General features: G+C 54.0%; 1 protein-coding gene across 1 annotated transcript in view; it reads left to right on the top strand.

Moving 5' to 3' along the window:
- ARHGAP26 (Rho GTPase activating protein 26) overlaps positions 1-26376 on the top strand; it is a 157051-nt gene that overhangs the window by 22054 nt on the left and 108621 nt on the right. Inside the window, 10 exon segments of the mRNA XM_050905360.1 lie at positions 1823-1918; positions 2939-3000; positions 3450-3530; positions 4812-4913; positions 9054-9164; positions 10033-10137; positions 10927-11056; positions 11448-11548; positions 16849-16943; positions 26246-26324. Coding sequence (XP_050761317.1) covers positions 1823-1918; positions 2939-3000; positions 3450-3530; positions 4812-4913; positions 9054-9164; positions 10033-10137; positions 10927-11056; positions 11448-11548; positions 16849-16943; positions 26246-26324 — 962 coding nt within the window.

Here is a 26376-nt window from a genome sequence, read left to right on the forward strand (position 1 = left end):
CCCCCCTGGGTGTTCGTCCCTGTGCTGGAGCAGCCTCTGGCTCTGGGGTCCTGCCCAGCTGGCGGTGGGCATGAGGGATGTCACAGCAGGTCTGGTTTGGCTGGGGACGTGCCCCGCATAACACAGGCAGGGTATCGGTGAGGCCACAGTATGTGGCAGGGAGAGCGTGGCTGGTGGCTGATGGTCAGCACAGAGCTAGGGAAGAGGAAATGGCTCCTTAAATCATTAACGTCATCTTCGTTATTATTCCAGAGGAGGCCACCCGGCTCTGGGGACTGGGTTAAAGTCCCCGAGCCCTCCGGCTGCCCTGGCGAGGGAAGGGGGGCTGCTCTGCTGCGGACAGCAACAGCACAGGCATGTGGAGGAGAGCAGGGAGAGCTGCACGGGGGGTGCTGCCAGCCGCCCCCAGCCCTGCCCTTCCCCGGGCATGCAGGCAGCTGCCCTCACGCTGTGGTGTGCCCGGAGAGCTGCCCAGGGGCTGTCCTGGTGCCTCTGGTGCCCTTCGCCTGCTTCACACCATCGGCGCCTGAGCCACAGAGCTGGAGCAAACCCTCCCACCTCCCGTGAGTCCCTCTTTTAAACCCCAGCAGGAGCACCCTGGAAGCTGCCCCGAAAAACGTATGGTCTGCTGCCATAGGTGCAGGCAGAGGCTCCCGGCAGCCCCTGTCACGGGCAGGGTGTCAGCAGTGCTTGTTCCCTCGTCCAGGGAGGAAAATGCAAATGCTGTTTCGTCTGAACCACGCTTTGAAAGCGTGGATGCTCCGCTCCCGGGTCCCCACGGCCGTGGCTCCTTGGCTGCTCCTTGGAGAAGCCCCCGCTGTCCTTTTCCGCGGGAAAGCTCCCGGCGCTTTCCCTCTCCCTGCCTGCATTTGCTGGGTGGTTTCCTGCTGCCTTAGGAAGCAGTTGTGCAAAGGCAGCCGGGACTGAACTGTGGGCAGGATTAGCCCCAGGGCTTTAAGCAGAGACACTGAGAGAACAGCTTTAATGCTTGGAGAAAGCTGCAAACTCCCTTATCCCATGGGGAAAGCAAAACACTAGAATTCTTTTGTGGTTATCTGTTGGCTGTTGGTGTCCGAGAGGAGGAAACGGCCTTTGCGTGCACATGCACGTTTTTCACCTGTGCTCGGAAAGGAAAAAAAACCACTGAACTTTTGGACTTTGAGTGAAGAAATGCACAGGGGAATTAGCATTACATCTTCCTAATGCCATCTGAGTGCCTGCAGTCTCTCGCGTTGCTCAAGTACAAGTTCCCCTCCAAGCCGGTGGCCTTGCCATGCCCAGGAGCGTGTGTGTCTGCCTGTGCAGGGTTATGGGGCCGGTTCGAAAAGCCAGTCCTGGATCCGCTCAGGTCACTGCCAGTAAGAACTTAATAGGATTCAGATCTCGGGGAGAATCTGCAGCTTGGAAAGCAATAAACCTCTGCATTATCGCCCGTACATGGTGACTTCGTTCAGCAGGACTGGGAGCCTGTGCAGAGGTGCTGTCTCTTGAGGGGCAGTGCGGGAGCTGCCCCGGCAGTGCCACCCTGCATCACCGTTTGCCACTGCCCTGTGGCACTGGGCTTGAGCTCCGGCATGGTTCTCATGGTATTTTGAGGTTTCATCTCCTGTAGTGTAGGCAGGCGAGCAGAGCCCCGTCCCTGGGGCAGGTGCAGGAGAAGGGCAGTGCTCTCAGGGCTTTCCTGGTGCCAGGGGGGCCCCGTTGGATGGATCCCTCCATGGGGACTTGCCGGCTGGGATTACGCGTCTGCCTGCATCGTGCTGTTAGTGGGCTTTTTCCTTTTCTAACATCTGCGTTTTCCCCTCTCCCGCTCTCTTGGCAGACCTGTCGGCAGCCAAGCGCAAGTTTGCGGACTCCCTCAATGAGTTTAAATTCCGCTGCATCGGCGATGCTGAAACGGATGATGAGATCTGCATCGGTGAGTCCTGGGTGCTGGTGCCATGGGTAGCCCTGAAAGCACGCTCCAGACCCCTGAGCTGAGCGAGCATGGGGGAGAAACATGCACGAGGATGAGGAATTTGTCTGGGTGCTTTCCCGCTCTCTGGAAACGGCATGTTTCTCCTGGTTCAACATCAGCAAAGCCTGCCCAAGGAAATCAGTTGTTGCTTCTTGGCCTAAATCTAGATCTGCCAGATAGGAAAGGAAGAAGATTGCCCGTATCTGAAACCATCTAGATTATCCAGCCCTTTTGCATGGAGAGCAGGGATCTGGAGATGTGGGCATGGCGAAATAAACTGCAAGGGGCTGTGATCTGAAGAGGAGCAGCAGCCTTGCTGCCTGGCTGCAGGAGTAAAGGACCCAGCAGGCACCCGCTGTGCCGGCAGGAGCCAGCAGTACAGAGCCTGGCAGTGCTCTCCCAGCCGAGCCCGGCTCCACCATGGAGCTTTTCGTGGCGCAGGGCAGCAGCTTCAGCCGCTTCACTCCATGTTATCCTGCTTCTGCCCCAGCTGAACTTCTAGAGCTTATGGTGCACATCATCTGGAGCCAGGAGAGCAAATGAGCTTTAGCCCTGATTTAACTTTGCTTATTTGTTTGTGCCCAGTCTCTTGGCAAAAATAGCTTTCTTGTCCAAGTCCCCTTGCTGCGATGCACATGCTGGTGAGCTGCCACTCGTGCACCGAGCACGGCTGAGAGCAGCGCTGAGCTGTAGGGCTGATCAGCAACCGGCCATTGGGTAGGGCAGGTTCGAGACGAAGGTGCAGTGTTTCTGTCTGGAGGTGGGAACACGGTGCTGGGGATGCTCTGCTAACAGTTGCTTCTGTAGGCAAGTGGAAGCCTTTCTAGGGAGAGAGCAAAGGTGATTAAAAACCCCAAACAACCAACTCCCCAAGCCCCCCAAAACACAGACAAACAAAAAACCCCTGTTCAATCTCTCTCTTAATTTAAAAAGAAAATAAAATGTTGTTAAATGCTGACCGTACGGGTATGTCCCTTCCAGCCAAGTCTCTGCAGGAGTTCGCCACGGTGCTGCGGAACCTGGAGGATGAGCGGATGCGCATGGTACGGCCGCGTGTGCCGGGAGCGGGGGGGTGGTGGCACTGCTGCCGCCGCTGGCGGCTCTGCCCACGGTGGGTGGTGTGGTGCCCGGGGCACCGTGGCGTGCTGCAAGCCCTGGTGCCCCTTCCCTTGCCCAGAGCTGCAGGGGAGAACGGAGGGAGGGGAGGGTGAACTTGGTGGTGGGGGCACACTTGAAGAGCATAGTGGTGTCTTGCTGTTGGAAAATGGCCAGCGCTGGTGCTGGTGGGACTCGCTGGGGTGAGGAGCAGGTTTGGTGCAAGCCCCTCAGCCTCCCCCAGGCCTCGGCCAGCCCAGAGCCGGAGGGGGTGAAGCACGCGGGTTTCCACGGGCCGCAGGAAGGTTTCCGTGGGAAAGGCTGTAGAGCGGCTCGGGTGTCTGGGGCTGGGCTGGGCAAAAGGTGGCAGGTGAGTTGTGCCTGTCTTTGCCCATAGATCGAGAATGCCAGTGAGGTGTTGATCACGCCGCTGGAGAAGTTTCGCAAGGAGCAGATCGGGGCGCTAAGGTAAGCTGCGGCTGCACTGAGCTGCCGTCTCCTCTGGGAGCCCCTGCTCGGGCTCAGGAGCAGAGCCCAGAGCCATGCGGCGATGGCCACGGTGGTGGCCGGGACCTGGCTTGCTGCAGGGATGGGCCCTGCGGGCCACGGGCATGGGAGGAGGTGGTGCGCTGCTGCGGGATGGACATGGGGATGATCCAGCTTCTGGGAAAATGCCTCAGTGTTCTGAGTTCACCCACAACCAAGTAAGGTGCCAAGGGCCAAAAATCATATGCCAGCTGAACTTTTTTTCCTTACTCCAAGGAAGAACTAGCATTTTCTTAGAGGGGTTCCCAGTCGCCTGAGCTCCCCGGTCTGTGCTCCCCACCCCTGGTGTGTCACTGGGTGGCTGCAGGGGAATTTGGACGGCTTCTGGCAGGACGGGCGAGCCGGGGAAGCACTGGTGTGGCTGAGGGCGGCTGTGAGACAGCCTGGCCCCCCCTTTCTTTCCTGCCTTTGTTCTGAAATTAAAACCGCTGTCTGCAGCTCTCCTGTTGTTATAACAACCTGCTGCTGCCTGCAAGAAGCAAATGCCAGCCCGGCAGGGCCGTGTTTGCATGGCAGCGGTGCGCCCAGCTCCTCGCTGGCACGGGAGCCGCGGCGGCACGGCGGTGCAGCCCAGCCTGGCCAGGCTGTCCTGGTTCATGCAGCTAAAAAAAAAAAAAAAGACAAAAAGGGGTCCTTCAGAAAGGAGCCGGTTATTAGCAGGTGTCAGCGGTGGATTTCATACTGGCGTGTCGGGGTGGCGAGGCTGGGATGAGAGGTGCAAAAGAATAGTTAAAGTTGACATCCTCCTTTAACGCTTTGCCACAAACAGCCAAATTACTGTGTCATCGTCCTGAGTGACACACAGGATGATAACCCATTGCGAGGGGTGGCAGGATGGGCTGTGAAATTGTGATGATGTGCTGGTTAGCCGGTTAGCCAGCGCTTTCCTCGCTGTGTTGTCTTTGGACCAGCCCTGGATCTGGATGTTTTGCCGAGCCTTGGGCCCTGGGAATAGAGAAGGGGCTCCCCCAAGTCTTGGATTTTGGCAGCATAAGCCGCTTTCCTGTAGCTGTCCAATGGTCACGGATAAAAGCAGCTTCACCTGCTTCCAGCTGATGCCCCTTGGCCTTGGTCCCGTCTCATGCTGTGCAGAATGGGCTTAGCTCCCGCCTGGGACTTGCAGTCCTGCCCGATGCCGTAGGGATGCCGTGAATCCTCGCGGCTGCTCCAGTGCCGTTGTGTTCAGCATCACACTTTTTGTTCTGTTTTGTAGGACGCCAAAAAGAAATACGACAAGGAGACAGAGAAGTATTGTGGTGTCCTAGAAAAGCACTTAAACTTGTCTTCTAAGAAGAAAGAATCCCAGCTTCAGGAGGTGAGAGCAACCTCTGGTTTTCCATGTCTAGCAGTAACTGTGGTGAGCTTTTTGAATGCTTTATGCAGCTTATAGCATTGGTTCTCCTGGCTGTAAACTCATCTTTTTCCTCATTCTGTCTGCGAGTGGCGGGTTTTCCCCTGGTCCTCTAATCAAAGGGGACGGAGCTGTTCTGGTGAGTAAATCAGAGAGATCCCAAAATGGATAGCAATCAAAAAGGAGAGAGAGTTTATAATTAAAGAGTGCAACAGAAGGGAACTGGTTCTGCTGCAGGCTTCCCTTGTGCCAGCACAAATCACGGATGTTTAGTTCCCTTCTCCGAAAGTGGCTGCACTGGCTTTGGGCTCCATGGGAGGAGGGATCAGGCTTAGTGCTTTTAAACTGCTTTAGGAGCCTGTTACTGACTCGGGTTGTAGCTTGTTGCTGTGCCAAATGTTCTTACTGGATGAGTACACTGAGTTTTCAATCACTTCTTCCAAGTTTGGAATTCCTGCACTGGCCCAGAGCTGGGTTGGTCCCTGCAGGGTGCACATCCTGGCTTTTGGGCATGATGCTGGTGTGCCGCTGAGCCATTTCTGGGGGAACTGGTGGGCACAGGTGATGGCTCCTGCACTGGGATAGCTCAGGTGGTGGTACGGTGCCCAGCAGAGTTGGGGACTCAAGAGAGCAGGTATATCTGTGGCACAAATAATCATCTTCCACCAACTCAGGGTTGAAGAAGGGTAAGAATCAGTGTTGACATGCCTGCGAGCCAGCTTTGTCCTTGCATAGGTGTTCTGGGTTTGTAAATAACTTAGCATGTGGAAGCAACCATATGTCCCAGAAGATGGAGCGTCCTGTTCTCGTGGCTTTTAAATAACCCTTTAAACCTCTGTTTTAGTTCGTGTTTGAAATACTATTGTGAGACACAGGAATGGAAGAATTTATTTCTGGGGAGGGAAGGAGCCACTTGTGGCTGTCAGGTTGCAGCAGTGACTTTTAGAGGTGTGATCCTGTGCCCTGGACAGAGTATGGCCCTGCGGGGCTGCCCGGGAGCCCAGGGCAGCAGGGCAGTGCGATGCCACGCGGGATGCAGGCGGTGAATGTGTGTGGGATGCGGTGCGGGATGCGGGCGGTGGCTGTGTGCAGGATGCGGTGCGGGATGCGGGTGGTGGCTGTGTGCGGGACGCGGTGCGGGATGCGGGCGGTGGCTGTGTGCGGGATGCGGGCGTGGCTGTGTGCGGATGCGGTGCGGGATGCGGGCGGTGGCTGTGTGCGGGATGCGGGCGGTGGCTGTGTGCGGGATGCGGGCGGTGGCTGTGTGCGGGATGCGGGCGGTGGCTGTGTGCGGGATGCGGGCGGTGGCTGTGTGCGGGATGCGGGCGGTGGCTGTGTGCGGGATGCGGGCGGTGGCTGTGTGCGGGATGCGGGCGGTGGCTGTGTGCGGGATGCGGGCGGTGGCTGTGTGCGGGATGCGGGCGGTGGCTGTGTGCGGGATGCGGGCGGTGGCTGTGTGCGGGATGCGGTGCGGGATGCGGGTGGTGGCTGTGTGCGGGATGCGGGTGGTGGCTGTGTGCGGGATGCGGTGCGGGATGCGGGCGGTGGCTGTGTGCGGGATGCGGTGCGGGATGCGGGCGGTGGCTGTGCGCGGGATGCGGTGCGGGATGCGGGCGGTGGCTGTGCGCGGGATGCGGTGCGGGATGCGGGCGGTGGCTGTGCGCGGGATGCGGTGCGGGATGCGGGCGGTGGCTGTGCGCGGGATGCGGTGCGGGATGCGGGCGGTGGCTGTGCGCGGGATGCGGTGCGGGATGCGGGCGGTGGCTGTGCGCGGGATGCGGTGCGGGATGCGGGCGGTGGCTGTGTGCGGGATGCGGGCGGTGGCTGTGTGCGGGATGCGGGCGGTGGCTGTGTGCGGGATGCGGGCGGTGGCTGTGTGCGGGATGCGGGCGGTGGCTGTGTGCGGGATGCGGGCGGTGGCTGTGTGCGGGATGCGGGCGGTGGCTGTGTGCGGGATGCGGTGCGGGATGCGGGTGGTGGCTGTGTGCGGGATGCGGGTGGTGGCTGTGTGCGGGATGCGGTGCGGGATGCGGGTGGTGGCTGTGTGCGGGATGCGGGCGGTGGCTGTGTGCGGGATGCGGTGCGGGATGCGGGCGGTGGCTGTGTGCGGGATGCGGGCGGTGGCTGTGGCGGGATGCGGTGCGGGATGCGGGCGGTGGCTGTGCGCGGGATGCGGTGCGGGATGCGGGCGGTGGCTGTGCGCGGGATGCGGTGCGGGATGCGGGCGGTGGCTGTGCGCGGGATGCGGTGCGGGATGCGGGCGGTGGCTGTGTGCGGGATGCGGTGCGGGATGCGGGCGGTGGCTGTGTGCGGGATGCGGGCAGTGGCTGTGTGCGGGATGCGGCTGCTGGTGCATGTTGAGCAGCGCTGGCTGCTGGTGCCATCTGCTGGCATTTTCTACCCCAAACGTTGACTTTGGCTTTTGCTGCGAGGGCGGGAGGGGGCTGGAGCCAGCCGGAGCCAGCTCCCAAGTTCAGGTGCTGGGGCCTCTTCCCCTGAGGCACTAGGAAGCATACACTGGTTTTGGTGGCTCAGGCCCCACGGAGGAGGGGGATGCCTTTGAAAGAGCAGTCCAGCGTGTAGGTTGTGAAGCGTGGATGTGGCATCCAGCGGCGCGTGGGAGCGCTCGCCCCGGTCCGGCACCTCCCCTGGGGCTGCCTGCCGTGGTCCCTGCCTGCCAAGGGGCTTTCCAGGCAGGGGGCTGCAGCCACCGCAGATGTGCGTGGGAAAGGTGCTGATGGGATGGCAGCATTTTAGGAAAGTTAACACCACCCGTTTATGAGCAGTCTGAAGCTTCACTAGATGCCCTGATGTCCTAAGAGAAGAGCGTTTGTGTCTGGGAGATTTGGTGTTTTATATTTCCTAACCTCCTCTTGCTGTCTACATCTGGAGGGTGATAGCAGCCACATGTGCAACTGCTGCGGCGCAGCGGGGAGAGGAGGAAAGCATGGGAATTCTCTGCTGCTTTGGCTGTTGACCAATTAAATAACACACAGAGTCTAATCTGCCATTTAACTCCTGGCAAAGTTATTTGATTGCATCATATTTTCTGCTTTTCAGAACTCAGTTTGCTAAATACCTCAGCCTGCGCACCATGGGCACACAGCACAAATGCTGGTGGCGGGTCATGGGGAAAAGGGGCCATTTCACGGCTGTGTCACACAGAAAATCAGGAGTAAGCTGCTGTTCAAATGCAAGCGGGTATTTGCCAGCTGGGTTTTGCAGAGCGCGGGAACGGCCATATGTCCGGCCCTGATGGGATGTATGGTACAGCGTATCCTTCTCCCTGGAGGTCAGGCTCTGCCCTGGGCACGGCGAGGGTCACGCTGGCGAGGGCACCCCACCGGTCTCAGCTGGGACAGAATTTGTCTCACATTGAGCAATGACTCGATGGCGGTTTGTGCTGGGGGTGAGGCTCTTTGCCCAGCTGAGTTTACTGGCACTGAGGTCAGAGGGATGGTGGGTCAGCCAGACCGACCTCCCCGTGGGCACCACCGGCATCGGTGACGCCCCGGGTTGCTCTACGCAAAGTGTCACTTGCAAACGTAACAGCAACGTGTGCCGGGGATACCCGTGTCCCTCACCCCACTTTCAGTGCAGCCGCTCCCCTCCGCCTGCGTGACAAGGTTATTTTTGTGCACTGGGATTGGGGCATATCCCTATTTTTGCTCACTTGGGCTTTACCTGCAAAGCAGAGGGCATTTGCTGTCTGCTGATCCGCTGAAGTGACGCGCTGGCTGGAGAGGGTGGTGGGGTGCGTGTACTGCCTGGTTTGGCTCTGGGACGCTCCATGCAGTCTCCTGTTGCGGTGCTTTCCAGAAAGTGGAGAATTGCCTTTTATTGTCAAGTATGCAGCGACTTCTCATTTTTCTCGCTTCTAATGCTTGCTTTTCTACACAGCTGTCAGGGAGGTGAGAACATGAGTCATTTTTCAGCTGAAGAAAGAGCTGTGCCATCTGTCCAACCCTGGACTGGGGTCTGAAGCTGAATTTGTTCTGCATGGACACGTTCCCATTAGACCCAGATGTCCTCTGGTCATGAGGCCAAGTGCTCCCGGTCAGTAGTAACTTCGTATTTCCTCTTTAATCTCCCCGGCGCTTGCAGGCAGACAGCCAGGTGGACCTGGTTCGGCAGCATTTCTACGAAGTCTCCCTGGAGTATGTCTTCAAGGTGCAAGAGGTCCAGGAGAGGAAGATGTTTGAGTTCGTGGAACCTGTAAGTGAGCGGTCAAGCCGCCTCAGCCTGCAAAAAATGGGGGATTGCATGGAGAAGCAGGGACTCATGGGGAGCCGGGCTGCGGTGTGGGGCATCCCTGCGGTGGGATGGCTGCGGGGCTTGAGCCTCACCTTGCAGCCCCTCTCTCAGAGGGAGATTTGAGGGGAGAAAGCACCCGTGTGAGCCTCGGGGCACGGAGCCGTTAGCTCGGTGGCCACGTGCGTGCTGGAAACATTTCATTTTTTATTGTGTGGACATCTCTGTTTTGGTGGGCTGGACTGAGGGGCCTGCTGGCAATTAAAAGAAAAATAGGCTTGACTGGGAAAGAAAAAACAACTGTAACTAACGTTCACAAGGGAAAAAGAGTGCAGGAGTGACAGAAATAGGGAAAAAAAAAGTTTTCTAAGATCTACCTTTGCTCAGGTGCTAAGTCCTTTAAAGCTCCTCTGGGAAGTGCCAGACCTCCCCGGCTCTTTGCAAAGGTAATTCCCGCTGAGCGAAGAGTAACTCGGAGTCAGGAGAGGTGCAGAGCAGGGAACGGCAGTGTGCTGCCTGCTTTGCCCGACACCTCCCGGCCCTGCTCTTAGTGACCCTGGGGCTTGGGTGATGCAGGGAGGGGGGACAGAGGTGGCGAGGGGTCCTGAGGCGGGGGCTTGCCTTGGCTTTGGGGGAAGGAAGCACAGACTTGGCTTCGGGGTCCGTTCAGAGGAGGTTTTGAAAGTGAAACGAACAGGGCATCTTCCCAGGGACTGCCAGCAAGCCCCTCCGCCCCCGGGGAGCTGCAGGGATGCTTCCCCTCGGCAGTGGTTGCTCTGAAAGCGGCTGTGGGTCTCTACTGACCGTCTTGATTCGTTTTACCCCAACGCAGCTGCTGGCCTTTCTGCAGGGGCTTTTCACTTTCTACCACCATGGCTATGAGCTTGCAAAGGACTTCAGCGATTTCAAGACAGAGTTGACAATCAGCATCCAGAACGTAAGTGTGCCATGTGCCTGTGCCACGTGCCCGTCGCCGTGACTGTCCTGCAGAGCTAGCTAACACTTTTGATATATTTTAGTAAAGGTTTTATTCTGCTTTTTTCTGTGCGCCATCAAGCAAAGGCTTTGACTTGTGAAAGCAAATTGTTTTTTGTAAATAACACTACCTCGTGTACACAGCCTACATGGCAGTTCATTCCCTACGGCATACCAAAGGCAGAGGCCCAGCTTCCCCAGGAGTCAGCCAGCGGGCAGACGTCGTTGCGTGCCCTGTGATTTTAGTGAGTGTTCCAAACCGTTTTGCAAGCGTTTCAAAGCGCTGTTCGTTCTGGGAAGTGCAGCACTTTTTGCCGTCCCAGTCTCCGGGCTGTGGAGCAGAGCCCTTCTGCCCGCTGCGGCCGTGGCCAGCGTGCGTGGTGCCCGCACGTCGGATGTGTGTGCAGGGCTTTGGCCTGTTGGCATCGCAGCTTTGCTTTCCTCTCTTGTTATAAAATTACTCTTTTTCTCCCAAGGACGCAGACTGGTTTCATTCTTTTGAAATGACTTTTTCACAAAACTTGTAATACAAACAACTTGCCAATTGTCATAATATTTTTGTTTTAGCTTAAGTCCAGGCCCAGGAAGAAAACCTGTCCTGTGGCTGACAGTGGGCTCCCCTGGTCCCATTTCCCACATGGGCTGTGGTGACCGAGCTCTGGGGTCCCACCCCTGCGTGGTGCCTCCTCGCTGCAGAGGAAACCACGTTGGGTCCATGCATTGGAGAAGGCATTCCTGTTTTAATTTGCAGACAAGGAATCGTTTTGAAGGAACAAGGTCAGAGGTTGAATCTTTGATGAAGAAGATGAAGGAGAATCCTCACGAGCACAAAAACATCAGCCCCTACACGATGGAGGGTTATCTCTATGTGCAGGAGAAACGTAGGTGTTGGGGTGGCGGAGCTGCCTGCTAGGGCGATGCGGCGAGTGGGCACCTGGGGAAGGTGGTTTATCAGGGTGCGGGGCACGAAGGCTAATTCAGCAGGCTACAAAATCCGTGAAAGAGAGGGATTGGCCCAAGGGGTGGGATATTGAGGTGGGAATGTGGGAGCCAGGTTCTCCCTGGGAGGGAGAATCACTGGCAGTGCCTGATAAAAAGTCTTTCCCCTGAACGGAAGGGGAGTAATAATGCTTAATCCACTTGCGAAGTCCAACAAGAAGTGTAGGTACAGAAATCTGTCATGTTAAATGATTGTTAAACTTTAACAGGTTATTAATAGGAGCGCAGTGAAACTGTACTAGTTCTGGGAATAAAAACTGCATTTGCTTGTAGGTCACTTTGGGACTTCCTGGGTGAAGCATTACTGCACGTACCAGAGGGAATCGAAGCGGATCACGATGGTGCCGTTTGACCAGAAATCTGGAGGAAAAGGGGTGAGTGCTGGTAGGCAGCAGGACTGCGTCCCAGGGGTCTCTGGCGGGGAGCACTGTGGAGCTGCCGGCTGCATGCTCTCCCGATGCTCGAACTGAACCATTTTTAGCAAGATGACACAAATGCAGATGAAGTGGGTCACATTCATTCCAGCTGAGCGGGTGCTGCACGGGGAATTAACTCTGCACCTAGTTTAAAAAAAAAAAAAAAAAAAAAAAAAAAGACAAGCAAACCCCCAAAACCCCGCAGATCTTTGGAAGCTGTCAGCTGTGCTGAGAGCAGAGCCAGTTTCCCAAGTGGATAGAGCCCCTTGGACATCACTCTGTTTCATGCTCCAGCTCCGTATTCCAGGCTGGTGTCTGCACACAGCATTTGTAAGGACAAGTTTGCAGCAGCTGCCTCTGGGCTGAGACTGGGCCTTTTGCCTCTTGCTTTTAGGTCTGTCCTTTATTTACTTATTTCTGTTTGTGAAAGGAGAGACCTTTAAAAGCTGAAGCGTGCGCAGTTGCATCTTCGGTTCCACTCTCACTGTTCCTGGCGATGCTGGGCACACGGTGGGTCGTGCATCTGCACTGTGCCCTGTAAGGCTGTGGCTCTTTCCGTGGGTGGAGGTGGTGATCGGGGCTGGGAGCGGAGTGGGGTCGTGCCACGCACACCCACCACGCTCCAGCTCCATGGGCGCCTGCTCCCCCATCCCTAGTTCCTGCTCCAAGGCCTGGAGAAGAGAACCTGTTCGTTATTTTGCTCCTTCCCCAATGCCTATGACTTGGCCAATGAAGTTGTTTTGTTTGAGACAGAGCCACAGGAGAGCGTGGAGCTCCCCTCGGCCCCGAGGGGGTGTGGAGGAGCAGGGGGAGCAGTGGATGTGGGGTGTGGGGGGCCAGCGCACACCATGTGCCCCACTGCTCCCGGGGCAGCGTAAGCCCAGCTGTAGCCAGGACTGGCTTTGCTCCTCTATACAGCAGGAACAATAGACCTCCCCGGAGTGTTCCCGGCTGGAGCAGTTTGCAAACATTATCCCCTTGCAGGGGAGCATCTCGGGCAGCTGGACAGGCTGCCGCACGGCTCCCTGCTGGCAAAGGGAGCCGGCTGTGAGGAGGGCAACTTTTAAAATTAATTTCCTCTTGCCTCGGAGCATCTTCATTATAACTCAGCATTAAAATATCCCAGCCCTGTAATCATCAGTGGCTGCACTGTGTTTCATGTGGTCTTTTCCCATTTCACGGCTTCCCCTGCACCCCGGGGCGCGGGCGCTGCCAGCACGACTGTGAGCCTTTCTCGCGCAGGACAGGAGCCCTGCTCCAGTGTGCTGTGCCAGCCACGGCACCGGTGGGGCTGCTTGCCCGGGGTCTCGTGGCTTGCACGATCCTGGCATGAAATGTTGCCTATGCTGGGGCAGCTCTATCTGGGCTGAAGAGTCTATCAGTGATGACTGGCGCGGGTGTCAGAGCATGGAGCAGCCCAGGGGCTTGTGGCCGCACTGCCGGGCATTTCGGGGTCTGGCTGGAGCAGGCGACAGGCGATGTCGGTGCTGCAGGAGGAGACCCATCACTTGTGGGTCACAAAGGACACTGCACGTGGTATCAGCCCCTCGTGAACGTGCCTTGGGCTGTGGCGGAGCCGGATATTAGTGGGTTTGAAGCGGGGGCATTCCATGAATACCGGACGGGGAGTTCGGCAGCTTGGGAGCAGCCTTGTGCCAGCAGCGGGCCAGGCCGGGGAGGACTGGGTGCAGGTGGCCTCTGCTGAACCCCGGGGAGAAGCTCTGCAGGGAGCTCTCTCAGGTCTGTCTTCGTGGGTCTGTTCTGGGTCCGTTTTCTGGTCCTTTGGAGCAGCAAAGATGCAAGGATTATTGATGTGTTAGAAACCACGGAAGCACCTGAGAATTAGGGTTCTCCCCCCAAAAAGGTGGCGGGATCAGTACCCAACTGAAGTGCGTCTACACCAATGCATGCAGCATGGGCAACGAACAGGAGGAGCTGGAAGCCATTGTGCAGCTGGAAAACGGTGACATAGTTGCTATCACGGAAACATGGTGGGATGACTCGCACAACTGGAGTGCTGCAATGGATGGCTATACGCTCTTCAGAAGGGATAGGCAAGGAAGGAGAGGTGGTGGGGTAGCCCTCTATGTTAGGGAGTGTTTTGATTGTCTAGAGCTTAATGATGGTGATGATAGGGTTGAGTGCTTATGGGTAAGAGTCAGGGGGAAGGCAGATACCGTGGTGGGAGTCTGTTATAGACCACCCAACCAGGATGAAGAAGCAGATGAAATATTCTATAAGCAGCTGGGAGAAGTCTCACAATTGCTAGCCCTTGTTCTCGTGGGGGACTTCAACTTACCAGATATCTGCTGGAAATATACAATACAGCGGAGAGGAAAGAGTCTCGGAGGTTTCTGGAGTGTGTGGAAGAGACCTTCCTGACATAGCTGGTGAGGGAGCCAGCTAGGGAAGGCGCCCTGCTGGACCTGTTGTTTGGGAACAGAGAGGGACTTGGGGGTGATGTGATGGTTGGAGGCCATCTTGGGCATAGCAATTGTGAAATGACAGTTTTCGATTCTTGCAGAAGTAAGGAGGGGGGTCAGCAGAACTGCTACCTTGGACTTCCAGAGGGCAGACTTTGGCCTGTTTAGGAGACTGGTTGACAGAGTCCCTTGGGAGGCAGTCCTGAAGGACAAAGGAGTCCAGGAAGGCTGGACATTCTTCAAGAAGGAGATCCTAAAGGCGCAGGAGCAGGCCTGTGCCAAAAGACGAGCTGGTGGGGAAGAAGACCAGCCTGGCTGAACAGAGAGCTTTAGCTGGAACTCAGGAGAAAAAGGAGAGTTTATGACCTTTGGAAGAAGGGGCAGGCAACTCAGGAGGACTGCAAGGATGTCATGAGATTGTGCAGGGAGAAAATTAGAAGGGCTGAGCTGGAAGAGAGGGACGGGGAGCAGAATGAAGCCTCCATAATCCACGGGGAAATGGTTAGGGACCTGCTACACCACTTAGACACATACAAGTCTATGGGGCCGGATGGGATCCACCCAAAGATACTGAGGGAGCTGGCAGAAGTGCTCACCAAGCCACTTTCCATCATTTATCAGCAGTCCTGGCTAACCAGGGAGGTCCCAGTTGACTGGAGGTTAGCAAATGTGACGCCCATCTACAAGAAGGGCCAGAAGGAGGATCTGGGGAACTGCAGGCCTGTCAGTCTGACCTTGGTGCCAGGGAAGGTTATGGAGCAGATCTTCTTGAGTGCCATCACACGGCATGTACAGGACAACCAGGTGATCAGGCCCAGTCAGCATGGGTTTATGAAAGGCAGGTCCTGCTTGACTAACCTGATCTCCTTCTATGACAAGGTGACCCGCTTAGTGGATGAGGGAAAGGCTGTGGATGTTGTCTACCTAGACTTTAGTAAAGCCTTTGACACTGTTTCCCACAGCATTGTCCTGGAGAAACTGGCTGCTCATGGCTTGCACGGGCGTACTCTTCACTGAGTAAAAAACTGGCTGGATGGCCGGGCCCAAAGAGTTGTGGTGAATGGAATTAAATCCAGTTGTTGGCCGGTCACAAGTGGTGTTCCCCAGGGCTCAGTATTGGGGCCAGTTCTGTTAAATATCTTTATCAATGATCTGGATGAGGGGATCGAGTGCACCCTCAGTAAGTTTGTAGACGACACCAAGTTGGGCGGGATTGTTGATCTGCTTGAGGGTAGAAAGGCTCTACAGAGGGATCTGGACAGGCTGGATCGATGGGCCCAGGCCAGTTGTATGAGGTTCAACAAGGCTCAGTGCCAGGTCCTGCCCTTGGGTCACAACAACCCCATGCAACGCTACGGGCTTGGGGAAGAGCGGCTGGAAAGCTGCCTGGCAGAAAAAGACCTGGAGGTGTTGGTCGACAGCCGGCTGAATATGAGCTGGCAGTGTGCCCAGGTGGCCAAGAAGGCCAACAGCATCCTGGCTTGTGTCAGCAATAGTGTGGCCAGCAGGACTGGGGCAGTGATCGTCCCCCTGTGCTTGGCACTGGTGAGTCCGCACCTCGAATACTGTGTTCAGTTTTGGGCCCCTCACTGCAAGAAAGACACTGAGGTGCTGGAGCGTGTCCAAAGGAGAGCAACGAAGCTGGTGAAGGGTCTAGAGAACAAGTCCTGTGAGGAGCGGCTGAGGGAACTGGGGTTGTTTAGCCTGGAGAAAAGGAGGCTGAGGGGAGACCTCATCTCTCCCTACAACTACCTGAAAGGAGGTTGTAGCAAGGTGGGTGTTGGTCTCTTCTTCCAAGTAACAAGCGATAGGACAAGAGGAAACGGCCTCAAGTTGTGCCAGGGGAGGTTTAGATCGGATATTAGGACAAATTTCTTCACTGAAAGGGTTGTCAAGCATTGGAACAGGCTGCCCAGGGAAGTGGTTGAGTCACCATCCTTGGAGGTATTTAAAAGACGTGTAGATGTGGCACTTAGGGACGTAGTTTAGTGGTGGCCTTGGCAGTGCTAGGTTAACGGTTGGATTGATGATCTTGAAGGTCTTTTCCAACCTAAATGATTCTATGATTCTAAATATGTTTCCTGGAAAAATGGTGATGTCAGGGAACAGAGTGGTCAGCCAAGGTGTCATCAAGAACAGCACAGAGAGCACAGAAAAGTGGCCATCTCCAGGAACTCGTTCAGAATTCATTTTCTATTGAGTCATCAGTGGATTTTAAAAATTGCAGAAGGAGCAATGTCTGTGCTGGCAGGGACTGAGCAGGGATTTCGTCCAGCAGAGGACAGCAGTGCACGCGGATCCTGCCGGATCCCTGCTCGGCGTGTGGAAATCCAGTACAACTTGAATACAGATGCCTGGATGGGAGAATGGTTTTGTCGTTGCTTTGTTATATAATAAACATTTTAAGACATGTTTGCTCCCGTTAAGAGTTCTTGTGTGCAGAATGCTGCCAAAAATGCAGCCTGGAGTGAAAATTGACAGCCAGGTCTATGACACATTGTTCAGCAATGGAAAATAAAGCTGACTTTGCCCAAAAGTTGTGGTCCAACACTCCCTGCCTGCCTGAAGCATGGGTTGCGTGATGCTTAATGCACAAATTTAATCGTGCGCATTCTGAAAGGAAGGCTCTTCCTGAAAGATTTTGGACTAAACATGTTTGCAAAGGTGAAAAGACAAGTCCTCATGTCAGATATATAAATATATATTTCTAACAGGCTGATATTGCCAAATCCCCCCAGGTTTGAACACGTTCATTGAAAGCGCAGTGGGTGCTGGGGACAGGCACACGGTTGGTTGATTGTTCTCGGCCTCATCTGCAATTTTTTCTCTTCTCAGGGAGAAGACGAAGCTATTATTCTCAAATCTTGCACACGGCGGAAAACCGACTCAATTGAGAAGAGGTTTTGCTTTGATGTGGAAGCTGTCGATCGGTGAGTGCCACGGGGCATCGCAGCCTCGGCATACCTGCAGCCCGGGTCGCCGAAAGGATGCACACGCCGGGGGTTACGCTAGCCGTGCGTAGGGAAGGGTTGCCTTCATCTGTACTTGGCTTTCCTGGGTAGTTCTTGAGCAGTTTCTGTGTTTTTCTTCTCCTTTTGTCATACCCTCCATGAATGGAAAGCATTAGTCCATGGAAACACACTTCTCCCTGGTGCTTCTAGCCAGGTGCTCTCAATATATTCAGTTAGCGCTTCGGTTTACAAGGTGCCGAGTTTACTCAAGTCTCAAACTTTAATGGTGCTTTAGCACTTCTGCAGTCTCTGGCCATGTAAGGTAAATGGTTGCAAGTATGGAAAAGATGCTCTGTGGGTGTTTTGGCAGGGATATGATGCCTCTTTCCAGCGTGGGGTATGTGTTGGAATAACTTCAGCTTTTGTGCTGGAGAGTGGCTGTTGCTGGTCTGCTATGGATGGGCAATAATGGAAGTCCGGCTTGCACCTCCGGGCGCTTTACATTCACTTCTTTTTCCTGAAGGAGTAAAATGCTTTCTGATGTGATTTATCATGTAGCAGCTGAGCCAGATGTATGTGTGGATTCAATCTATAGCACCTAGGAATGAGAGCCTGTTATCATATCTAATTAGCATCATGCACGGCTTACATATATAAACAGGAAAACCAGGCTGGGGTTGCTATTCCAAGCGGTCTTAGTCACTGCCTCCTATCTTCCTTGCTGCAGGAAGTTTACATGGTTTACAAAAGCTCGCTCCAAAGTCACCGAATGTCTGTGCCCTCCCAGTTGTGTGCCTGTTCATGCTCCAGCTGTCCTCCCCTCCGCTGGCCACTGCGGGAATGCCTAGGAGGTCTCGGGAAAACCCGAGTTCATCAAAACCCGAGGTGTTGAATAAAGCTGGAATAACCCCTGGTACCTCTCCCTGCCCAGCCTGTGCTTCCACAGCGTTTTGGTGCCAGCCTCTCTTGCTGCCAGCCCGGGGCAGGGAGGGGTTGGGGTGATGGAGCTCTGCCTGTGTTGGCTGAGGGATAAGATAACCCCGGGGCTGCCTCCCGCTCTCTGTAGCTGTGCTTTCCTCCAGAAAGCTGCAATATTTCTGCTGACTTGGGGATTTTTTTCCTATGCCTTGAGGATATTTTTTTTTAATGTGAAAATCAAAATAAAACTGGGAGGAGGAGAAGCCAGCCACCACAATAGTTTTCTTCTGCAGTGTGTTCAGAGGCAGCTGAACGTTCCCTTGATGTCTGGAGCCTGCTAGGCATGGGATCAAGAGCTACTCCAGAAATATGCCTGCTAAATGTAAATAATGGCAGGGGAGCGGCAAAGGCGGGGAAACCTGAGAAATTGCTCATTTCATGTACACGTTCCTGCTGCAAGAGATTACCTCTGCCTGAGAGGACAGCGAGAGCAGAAACATGAAATAAAAAGCTGGTTTTCACCCCAATATACAGGCAACTCTGCATATTTTTGGTATCAGAATATGTCATTAGTTGTCTAAAATAATGGTTATTTCCAAAATAGTTAAGCTAAGAGGAAGAGGAGGCAACAGGCTTTGCCATGGCCAAAAGAGAGTGTGATGTGCACACCCTGTCTCCCCCTCCCTGGGACAGTCGTGCTGAGCGTTGGGAGATCTGGGCACCATCAGGGCTTCAGGTGACACTGTCAATGGCCAGGGTTTGCTGGAGATCACCTTCACCTTGCCCGGCACTTGTGATTTGGCCTGTTTTACAAAGTGGTGTGTATCGAGGAATGGTTTCCTTGCCAGCCCGGGATTATCAGGAATTGGCAGCGTGTGGATGCCACGCTGTAGCCATCCTGCTGGAGCCTGGCCCGGCTTCGCTGCGTGGCCCTGGGGACCACGGGTGACCTGGAGCTCCTTGTGCAGAGGTGTCTGGTCACAGCCGGAGGTGCTGGGGCTCACCTGGGCACCACGGGGAGGGAGAACCATGCCTGCTGCTCGGGAGGTCAGCCAGGCTCGGGCAGCAGGAAGATAACGCCTTCGGAGGCATTGCTTTCCATTTTGTGCTGGAGGAGATAAGCTCTGGCTTAAGGACTCGAGCACAGGCAAAAACTTCATCCCACACTCTCCACCCAAGTCCACTGACCACAAATGATAGTATATCTTTGACCAAAGGCTAGCTGGAGCGGTGTCTGTGTCTGTTTTCGCAGAACGGAGAAGGCTGATTTGTGTAGTGGGCTTTTTGTCTTGGGCTGGGTTTTTTTGTTTGTTTTTTTTGGCTTTTTGTTTTGTGTTTTTTTTATTGTCTCTACTAATAGAGAAGTTAGAAACTTGATGTCTCGTTCTTCAGCCCCATGCAGGAAGTCTGGATATGATTAAGGCAAACATCCCCAAGATGCTTCTCTGTCTCACATTTGTACTGTGTTTTGACTTACAGCAGTTTTCCCCTTTCTTTTCTGTATGCAACTTCTAAATGAAATTAGACCTGTAACCGATGTCCAGCAAGAGTCAAGTATCTTATAACTGATAGGTGCATGCAGTCACTTGTCATTAAGCCAGCCCAGGAGAACACTGTGATACTGAGAAAACCACATGCATTTGTGGTGTTCAGAGGTAAGGGTGAATAATGCCACCGGAGTGTGCTTCTCCTGAAGCTTGAAACTGCCTTTCAAAAGGTTGGCTCGGCAACAGGTGGATTAAGAGAGCAGGAAGGTTTTTCTGTACACATCGCTTGCTTCCTATGGACAATTAAATTGGATTTTCCCTTCCGAAGTACATGTGGAGCAAGAATACGCTGGGCCGCATGTGTGCCTTCCTCAGCAAGAGCAAGGGGCAGCGCTGTACTGCTGCGGGTTTCGGCAGATTTCAGTTTGTGCACCCCCTCTGTATCCTTCCAGATACACATCCCGTTGGTGTTCGGTCGGCTTTTCTGGGCTATCTGCTGCGGGCCCCTCTGGAGCAGCGTCACTTACTAGGGATCCACAGGCTCCGGGTTGAAAGCTGTCACTGTGGAAAGTGCAAAGCCCATCGATGCCTCCCGCGGTGCTGGATACGTGACGCGTCACTGCCTCCCAGCATTCGTGTCCAAAACGTCTCTTACTGCTGCAACAGATTACACTTAAATAACCTTGCAAAGGCACCTGCAAGCCGGCATCCCACGTGGGGCTCTGCAGCGGGGGCGGGTAGCCGTGCTCCGCTGCGGTATTGCTCTGTGGCTTTCAGTGAGTTACTTGCGTGCCTTGGTGCCATGGGGACAGTGTGCAGTCCACTTTCTTCCCAGGCTCTCCTAAAGCGTATTCAATCATTTTTTAAGTTCTCTGCACAGACTGGCTTAGTTACCAGTTTGTTTTATTATGGCCTGACAAGTTGTGTCCATCTTACTAACTGGGGTAGGAGGAGGAAGCAGCGCCGGCAGGGCTCAGGGACGGGGTTATCCCTCGGGGACGGGGTTATCCCTCCATCTCCTGCTGAAGCGGGCAGTATAAAACCCGTACATAGTTACGGTTTGCCTATGTATCAAATCCTGTGCTAACAGCCACACACACATGTAAGTACGTACAAGAAAATTTCACTTTCTACTCAAGTGTTTTTATCTACTGTCACCGTAAAATTTGCGTAGCTCTTCAAGCTCTGTCCGTACTAACTTGCACGGTGTTGTAGGATGCAGTGTAATCCCGGTGTTGCGGTGCTGACGCAGACACAGGAGCGAGGGGACCATGGTCCAGCTCCTGGTTTGCCGTACAGCCTAGAGGTGGCAGCCTCGGCTGGTTCTTCCCCCGTCATGTTCCTTGGCACAGAAATGGGCTGTTGTCAGCGCTGCATTTTGGGAAACTGATATACATGCAACATGGGGTGCAGGCTTGGAGCTTTTTAAATAACACCCAGAGAAGCTGTTGCTTGTTAAGGGGGGGGAAAAAATGTTTTTCTCCTGTAAAGGTGATTCAGCACTACTGAGCTGAAAATCTCGAGCCTGATCTGTCGTTACAACATTGCTTCCTTTTCCTATTGTCTGATAAGGAGATGCCGAAGTTCCCAGTGCTGAAGACTGGAAAGCTGTTGTACAGGTGTTTGTGAGAGGTCTAAGAAATCCCTGACGCTGCATTTGCAAATAGTTCTGATTTTCAGTGTGGGAAGTTAGGGGTATTTTATTGCTTTGTTACAGCAAAATGAGCCCCAGAATGGTGTTCTAGTGTCTGGCTGAAATACATTCCCAGTGTGATGGATGCTGTGTTTTACTGTTAATGCTCTTTTTTTCTAACTAAACGTATTTGTAGTCTCTGTGCATTAAATCAGTTTTGTAAACAAGGTAAACAGGGATGACAGCCAGTGTCTTACAAAATGAGCCTTAGGAGGAGGCGTATCTCATTTGGCTGATGACAAAGGCTTTGTAATTTAGGATAATGTAGGTCACTGCTCTGGGCCAGAAGCGAAGTGTTTCTAATACCAGTTGGCTTTTATGGGAACAGGAGGTATTCAAAATTTGGGGGTTTTGGTCTCTTAGTTGTTCATAAAGGCAGTAAACTCTGCACGTAATGCCATTCCCCTGGGCAACTGGCTGTGTGTCCCCAAGGTGGCTGGCACCGCGCTCGGTCGGGCTGCGCAATGGTTGGCATCGGGGTGGGTGAGCTGCGATGCGCCTGCCCGAGCATTTCCCTGACCAGATGGTTTTCGGTAGGCAGGTTGTTGGCCTTGCTCTGCGTATGCACTTTACGGATCCGTATATTTCTTTCTGAGTGCCACCCTGACTGCGGCGGGGCACGCTCCCCGCTTCCCAGCGCTGGGGCTGGTTGTGCTGGGGCTGGGTGGCCAGTGGCCCCCCCACCTCTGCTGGTGTTCCCCGTGGCCGGCCGGCGGCTCTCGCTGGTGCTTTGGACAGCACGTGCAATACAATTTGTACTTGTTCCTCTTCTGGTGTCGCCTTTCCAGTGACCTTTTAAACAAAGCGATTCACGGGGTTTTCACAGGCGGGCTGGCAGCGAGCAGATGAAGCTCGTTCCCCCTCGGCAGCCACGGAGACCCATGCCGGCCCCTGCCCCTGCAGAGCGTGCTGGTGACGGTTGTACTGACAGTGCTTTAAGCTTTATGTGGGCAAGTGAGTCTTTCTGAATTCAGGAACAAAGTCTCCCCCTTATTTACATCTCTTCTCGTCTTCGTTTTGGGGCCATATCTGGCTGCTGGTGCCTGGACCAGCGCCCCACGACCACGGGGTCCTGGCTGGGGTGCCGGCAGCGTGTGGGTACACTGCTCTGCTCAGACTGGGACTGCAGACTTCTCTATGCGCTCAACTCGCTCAGCCCTCGAGATTCTGTTATTAATCTGCTCTTGTGATTTTTCATTCAGCAGTTTAGATCGTCTCGGTATGATAAGCTGCTACAGGAGTTGAAAGTTCTTATCTGTTTCTATTGCTTTCATTATTTGTTTGTTTTTCTGGAAGAAGGAAAAGCTATCGGACTTTCTCATTTTCTCTGCATGCTTAGTCATAGCTCCTTAAAACCAGGCTGTTTTTCACAAAAGCTGAGATATTGAGAAAATCCAAATTTCCTGTGTGGTCTCATATGGAAAAATCTCTTTAGTTTTTAGATTGTAGCATACTGAAAATATACTTTCTTGCAAAGTGTTTACCATGTTCCACTCTGGTCTCACGCTCCTGCATCCACACAGTTTAGAAATGGCTTCCTTCTGGTCACAAAATGTCCCTTTCCCCCCCCTTGCATCCCAGAAGAAGGCAAAGGGTTTTGGTGCCTGGAGATTGAAATGTATGATGCAGCGTCTAGTAATGAATCAGCAGGTCCTTTATCTCATTTGCCACAACAGTTCACGTTCGTGCGTCTTAGATGTCAGATCCAGGAGGGCGTCCTGCTGTCCTGATGCGACAGTCTCGGGGCTGGCTTGGGTGAGCAAGACCCACCAGGGTGAAGGAGGCTCCTCCATGCGTCCACGTGCGTGCCACAGCAGGCTTTGGGAGGGGATGTGACCTACCCAACAGCAAAATCTAGCTAAGCTGCAGTATTCAGGATCATTTGTATGTTAGGTAAGGGAACAAAGACAGATATGTTTTGTTTATCTTTTGGGAAAGGTAGTCAGAGAAGGGCCTTCCCTGTCTCAGGCTCTACACTGAATAACTGAGATATCCGTAATCTAATGAGCACACTTTTGGAAACGGTTGATTTTCAAGGAAACCCTGTGAAAATGAGGCTGGCTGCAGACAGCGAGTCGAACGCGGCTGCATGTTGATAGTATTAGTAGGATGCTGTTTCAGCGCCAGCCATCCTACCTGACTATTAAGCACATGGTACCCCGTGGGCATCGTCCAAATAAATAGTGAATGAGGCATAATGTGTGGGGTGCATTTTAAATTTATCACAACCAAGAGGATGGTTCTGCTCAGGAAAGTGGTGCAATGGATGCCTTGGCAAATGAGCACTGTGGGAGGAAATGCAGAGCTATTTGCAATGTAAATAGATTTTTAATTTAGTTTCACAGCCCCTCCCCTCATGCTGTTAAATAAGTTTGACTTTGAAGTGAAGCCCGAAGAGGAGTTACCTGCTCAAAGGCAGAACACACATTTTCATGTTATCACCTTTTTGCCCTCTGCATGAGGGAACCTGGCACGCCAAATACCAGTATTGTCTCCCTAGGACCTCGTCGCTTCGCTGGGAGTCCAGTGTGAACGATTTGGGAACAAATGAACGATTTAAATTTCTTTAATGTCTTGGCTAAAGAGACAGACATCCCAATATTTCCTTTTCCCATGTCTCCCTAGCTGAGCTAGAGCCCTTCCAGGGCTTTCTGCCTGGGATATCTGTGCCTTCAGCAGCAGCTTGCCTTAAACTCAGGCTTAAGCCCTGGCTGAAAGGGGGTGCAGCTGAGACCTCTGGTCACCCAAGGAAAAGCCTGCTCCTGCTGTTGGGGGAAGGAGTTGCTCTCACCCCGTAGCCAGTGCCACTGCAGCTCCTCAGGTACCAGGGACTACTCTTCAATCTCTTTGTCTCTGCACAACAACGAGCTTTGTTCAGTGTTTTGAAAATATTTGGCGTTGGATGTTGAACGTTTTCTTTCTCAAATGGGGCGATGGTTAAGTGGTTTCCTCTTCCCTTCGAAATGAGTAAACTTCCAAACCACTAAGCTGGTGAGTATTGACTGACTCACCAATGGGATTAGCAGAGATCAAACACATTATGTCTGGTTTACTTGGACCTGGGCTTGTAGCAAGCCTGAACGCACGGCTTCCGCTGGTGAAACAGTGCGAAGCTGCCGTGTGTGTGCCGAAAGCCAACTGTTAGGTTGGTTGGATGGGGAGCAGAGTTAGGGAGAAGGGTTAATCCTTTGTTCCTTGCCCATACGTATCACAGAAGCGACAGAAGACAGGCCAAACCCACGACTATGAGAGCCCCTGTTAATGTTTTCTTTTCTAACAGAGGATCAGCTCTTATCAAGGACCAAACAACTTTTGCAGAGTGTTGTTGCAGCTCACGTTCTCCTGTTGAATCACTTTTGGGAAGTGCAAGTTAGAAATTACTTCTCTTCCCAGGCCTTATCAGTTTTTGAGGATTTAGTACCGAAAAGAGCCTACGTGCTCTGCTGAGCACTGTCTGCAGGCGGTTGGCAGCTCCCGAGGTTAAATCGCTCTTCCCCCCTTGTGCTGTGGCAGCCCAGGGCCCCACGAGCGGTGATCCTCGCTCTCTGCTGCCTTTCTGGAGCCGCTGTGCTTTGCCGTGGATGGGAAGAGCAGCATCAGAGGTTCCCTGCTGTCGTACTTTCGATGGATGAAACCCACGAGCATTGCTGCAGAGAGAGCACCGATAACCACCCCGAGCACGCTGAGTCGCGCAGTGCTCTGGCCGTGCCTGCATCTCCCCTGTTGCCAGGGCTTCTGCCCACTCTCCTCCTACAGAAATAGCTGCTGTGCTCTGCTAATGCATCTGAAAATAGCCTGGGAGGAAGCAGAACGACTAGACCAAACAAACAGAATAGATCTTGGCTGTCTCACTGAGACCGGGGCCTCTGCCTGGTCCCCCAGGCACGGTGCAGGCAGCCCAGCCTCGCTGCGGGGTTTGTTGGGAGCGACAGCGGGGCAGGATGCAACCGCCTCTTCGGAGGCTGGAGACCCGGACCCAAAGGCACGAGGCTGAGGAGGTGTAGGGCTAGCTAGGCTTTTTGTGTCTGGATCTGCTGGCTGCAAGATGAGCTGGGATGTTGAGGACGGAAAGCCTGACAGCTTGCAGCCAAGCGAGATGCGGTAAATCGTCAGCCCACGACGCGACCCGTGGGAGTACAGCATTGGCTTTCACCCTCTGCGGCATGTTCCTCTCTTGTGCAAACACACAGCCACACTTGAAGTTGGGCAAATACTCTCCACTGTGTTAAATCCATCACGACCTTGGTGGTCATGCTTATCAGAGCTAGGTAATTAAGTTTTAACTCCTTGTATGGAAAGGGCAGTCCAGGAGTGGACTTAGGGTCCACTTAACGAGCGGTGGAGGTGGCGTTGGCCCTAGGGCGAGGGCTGGACTAGGGTTGTCCCCTGACTCCCCGTGCTTTGTTTGCAGGCACTTGGGCCTGTTCTTTCCCCTTCTCCTTAAAATAAATAAGCAAACACAGAGTTATTTTTTGGAGGCTGGATTTACAGTGCAGCTCACAAGCTGTTGTGTGTGTAACGGCGGGGGGTGGCAGGGCCGGGCAGGACCAGCCGGTGCAGGGGCGAGCACCCTGGGGCCCCCAGGACTCCTCGCAGCGCTCCCTCCGCAAGGCTGCTGGCAGGGGCACGTGGACCAGGATCGCATCGCTGCCATTACTGCGTATAACATGAGTATATGGACATGGTCAGGGAAGCGTCACAGCCATGCTGGCACGAACGTGTCGGGGATGAAATTCTTCACGCAGCAGAAGGTCCCCCACCACGAGCCGGTGCTTGGGTGGTGATGGGACGTGGGGGACTGGGATGCGTGGGTCTCCTGCTTGCTCGGTTACCTTCCTTGCCTTCTCCTGCTGTTGCATGGACATGCTTAGCCCGAGTGCAGGTGAGCTGTCTGGCTGAAAGCCAGAGGAAGAATTTGGCATCCAGCTCTCTTACACTAAAACCACTGAAAATGTGTGTCGATTGTTGGAGATATCCTCTGCTTCATTTGCTGGTCCTGGTTAGGACCTGCAGGGACATCCCTGAAGAGGTCAGGCTGGGCTCAGCCCCGTGCTGCTGGGGCTTGGCTAGAAAGAAGGTTGTCCTCTTTCTCTCTCTCTCTCTCTCTCTCATGGGAAATTTATCTTTGTCATCTTTGTTTTCCATCCTGCAGTTTATTTACGGCGTTCCCTTTATCTCCGCAGGCCTGGCGTGATCACCATGCAGGCGCTTTCAGAAGAGGACCGAAGGCTGTGGATGGAGGCCATGGATGGCCGGGAACCGGTGAGCAAAAATATTAGCGAAAAAGCGTTGGAGAAAATTGTGGAGAGCTTAT

Source organism: Gymnogyps californianus, chromosome 14 (assembly GCF_018139145.2).
Source record: "Gymnogyps californianus isolate 813 chromosome 14, ASM1813914v2, whole genome shotgun sequence".
In the NCBI taxonomy this organism is placed as follows: Eukaryota; Metazoa; Chordata; class Aves; order Accipitriformes; family Cathartidae; genus Gymnogyps; species Gymnogyps californianus.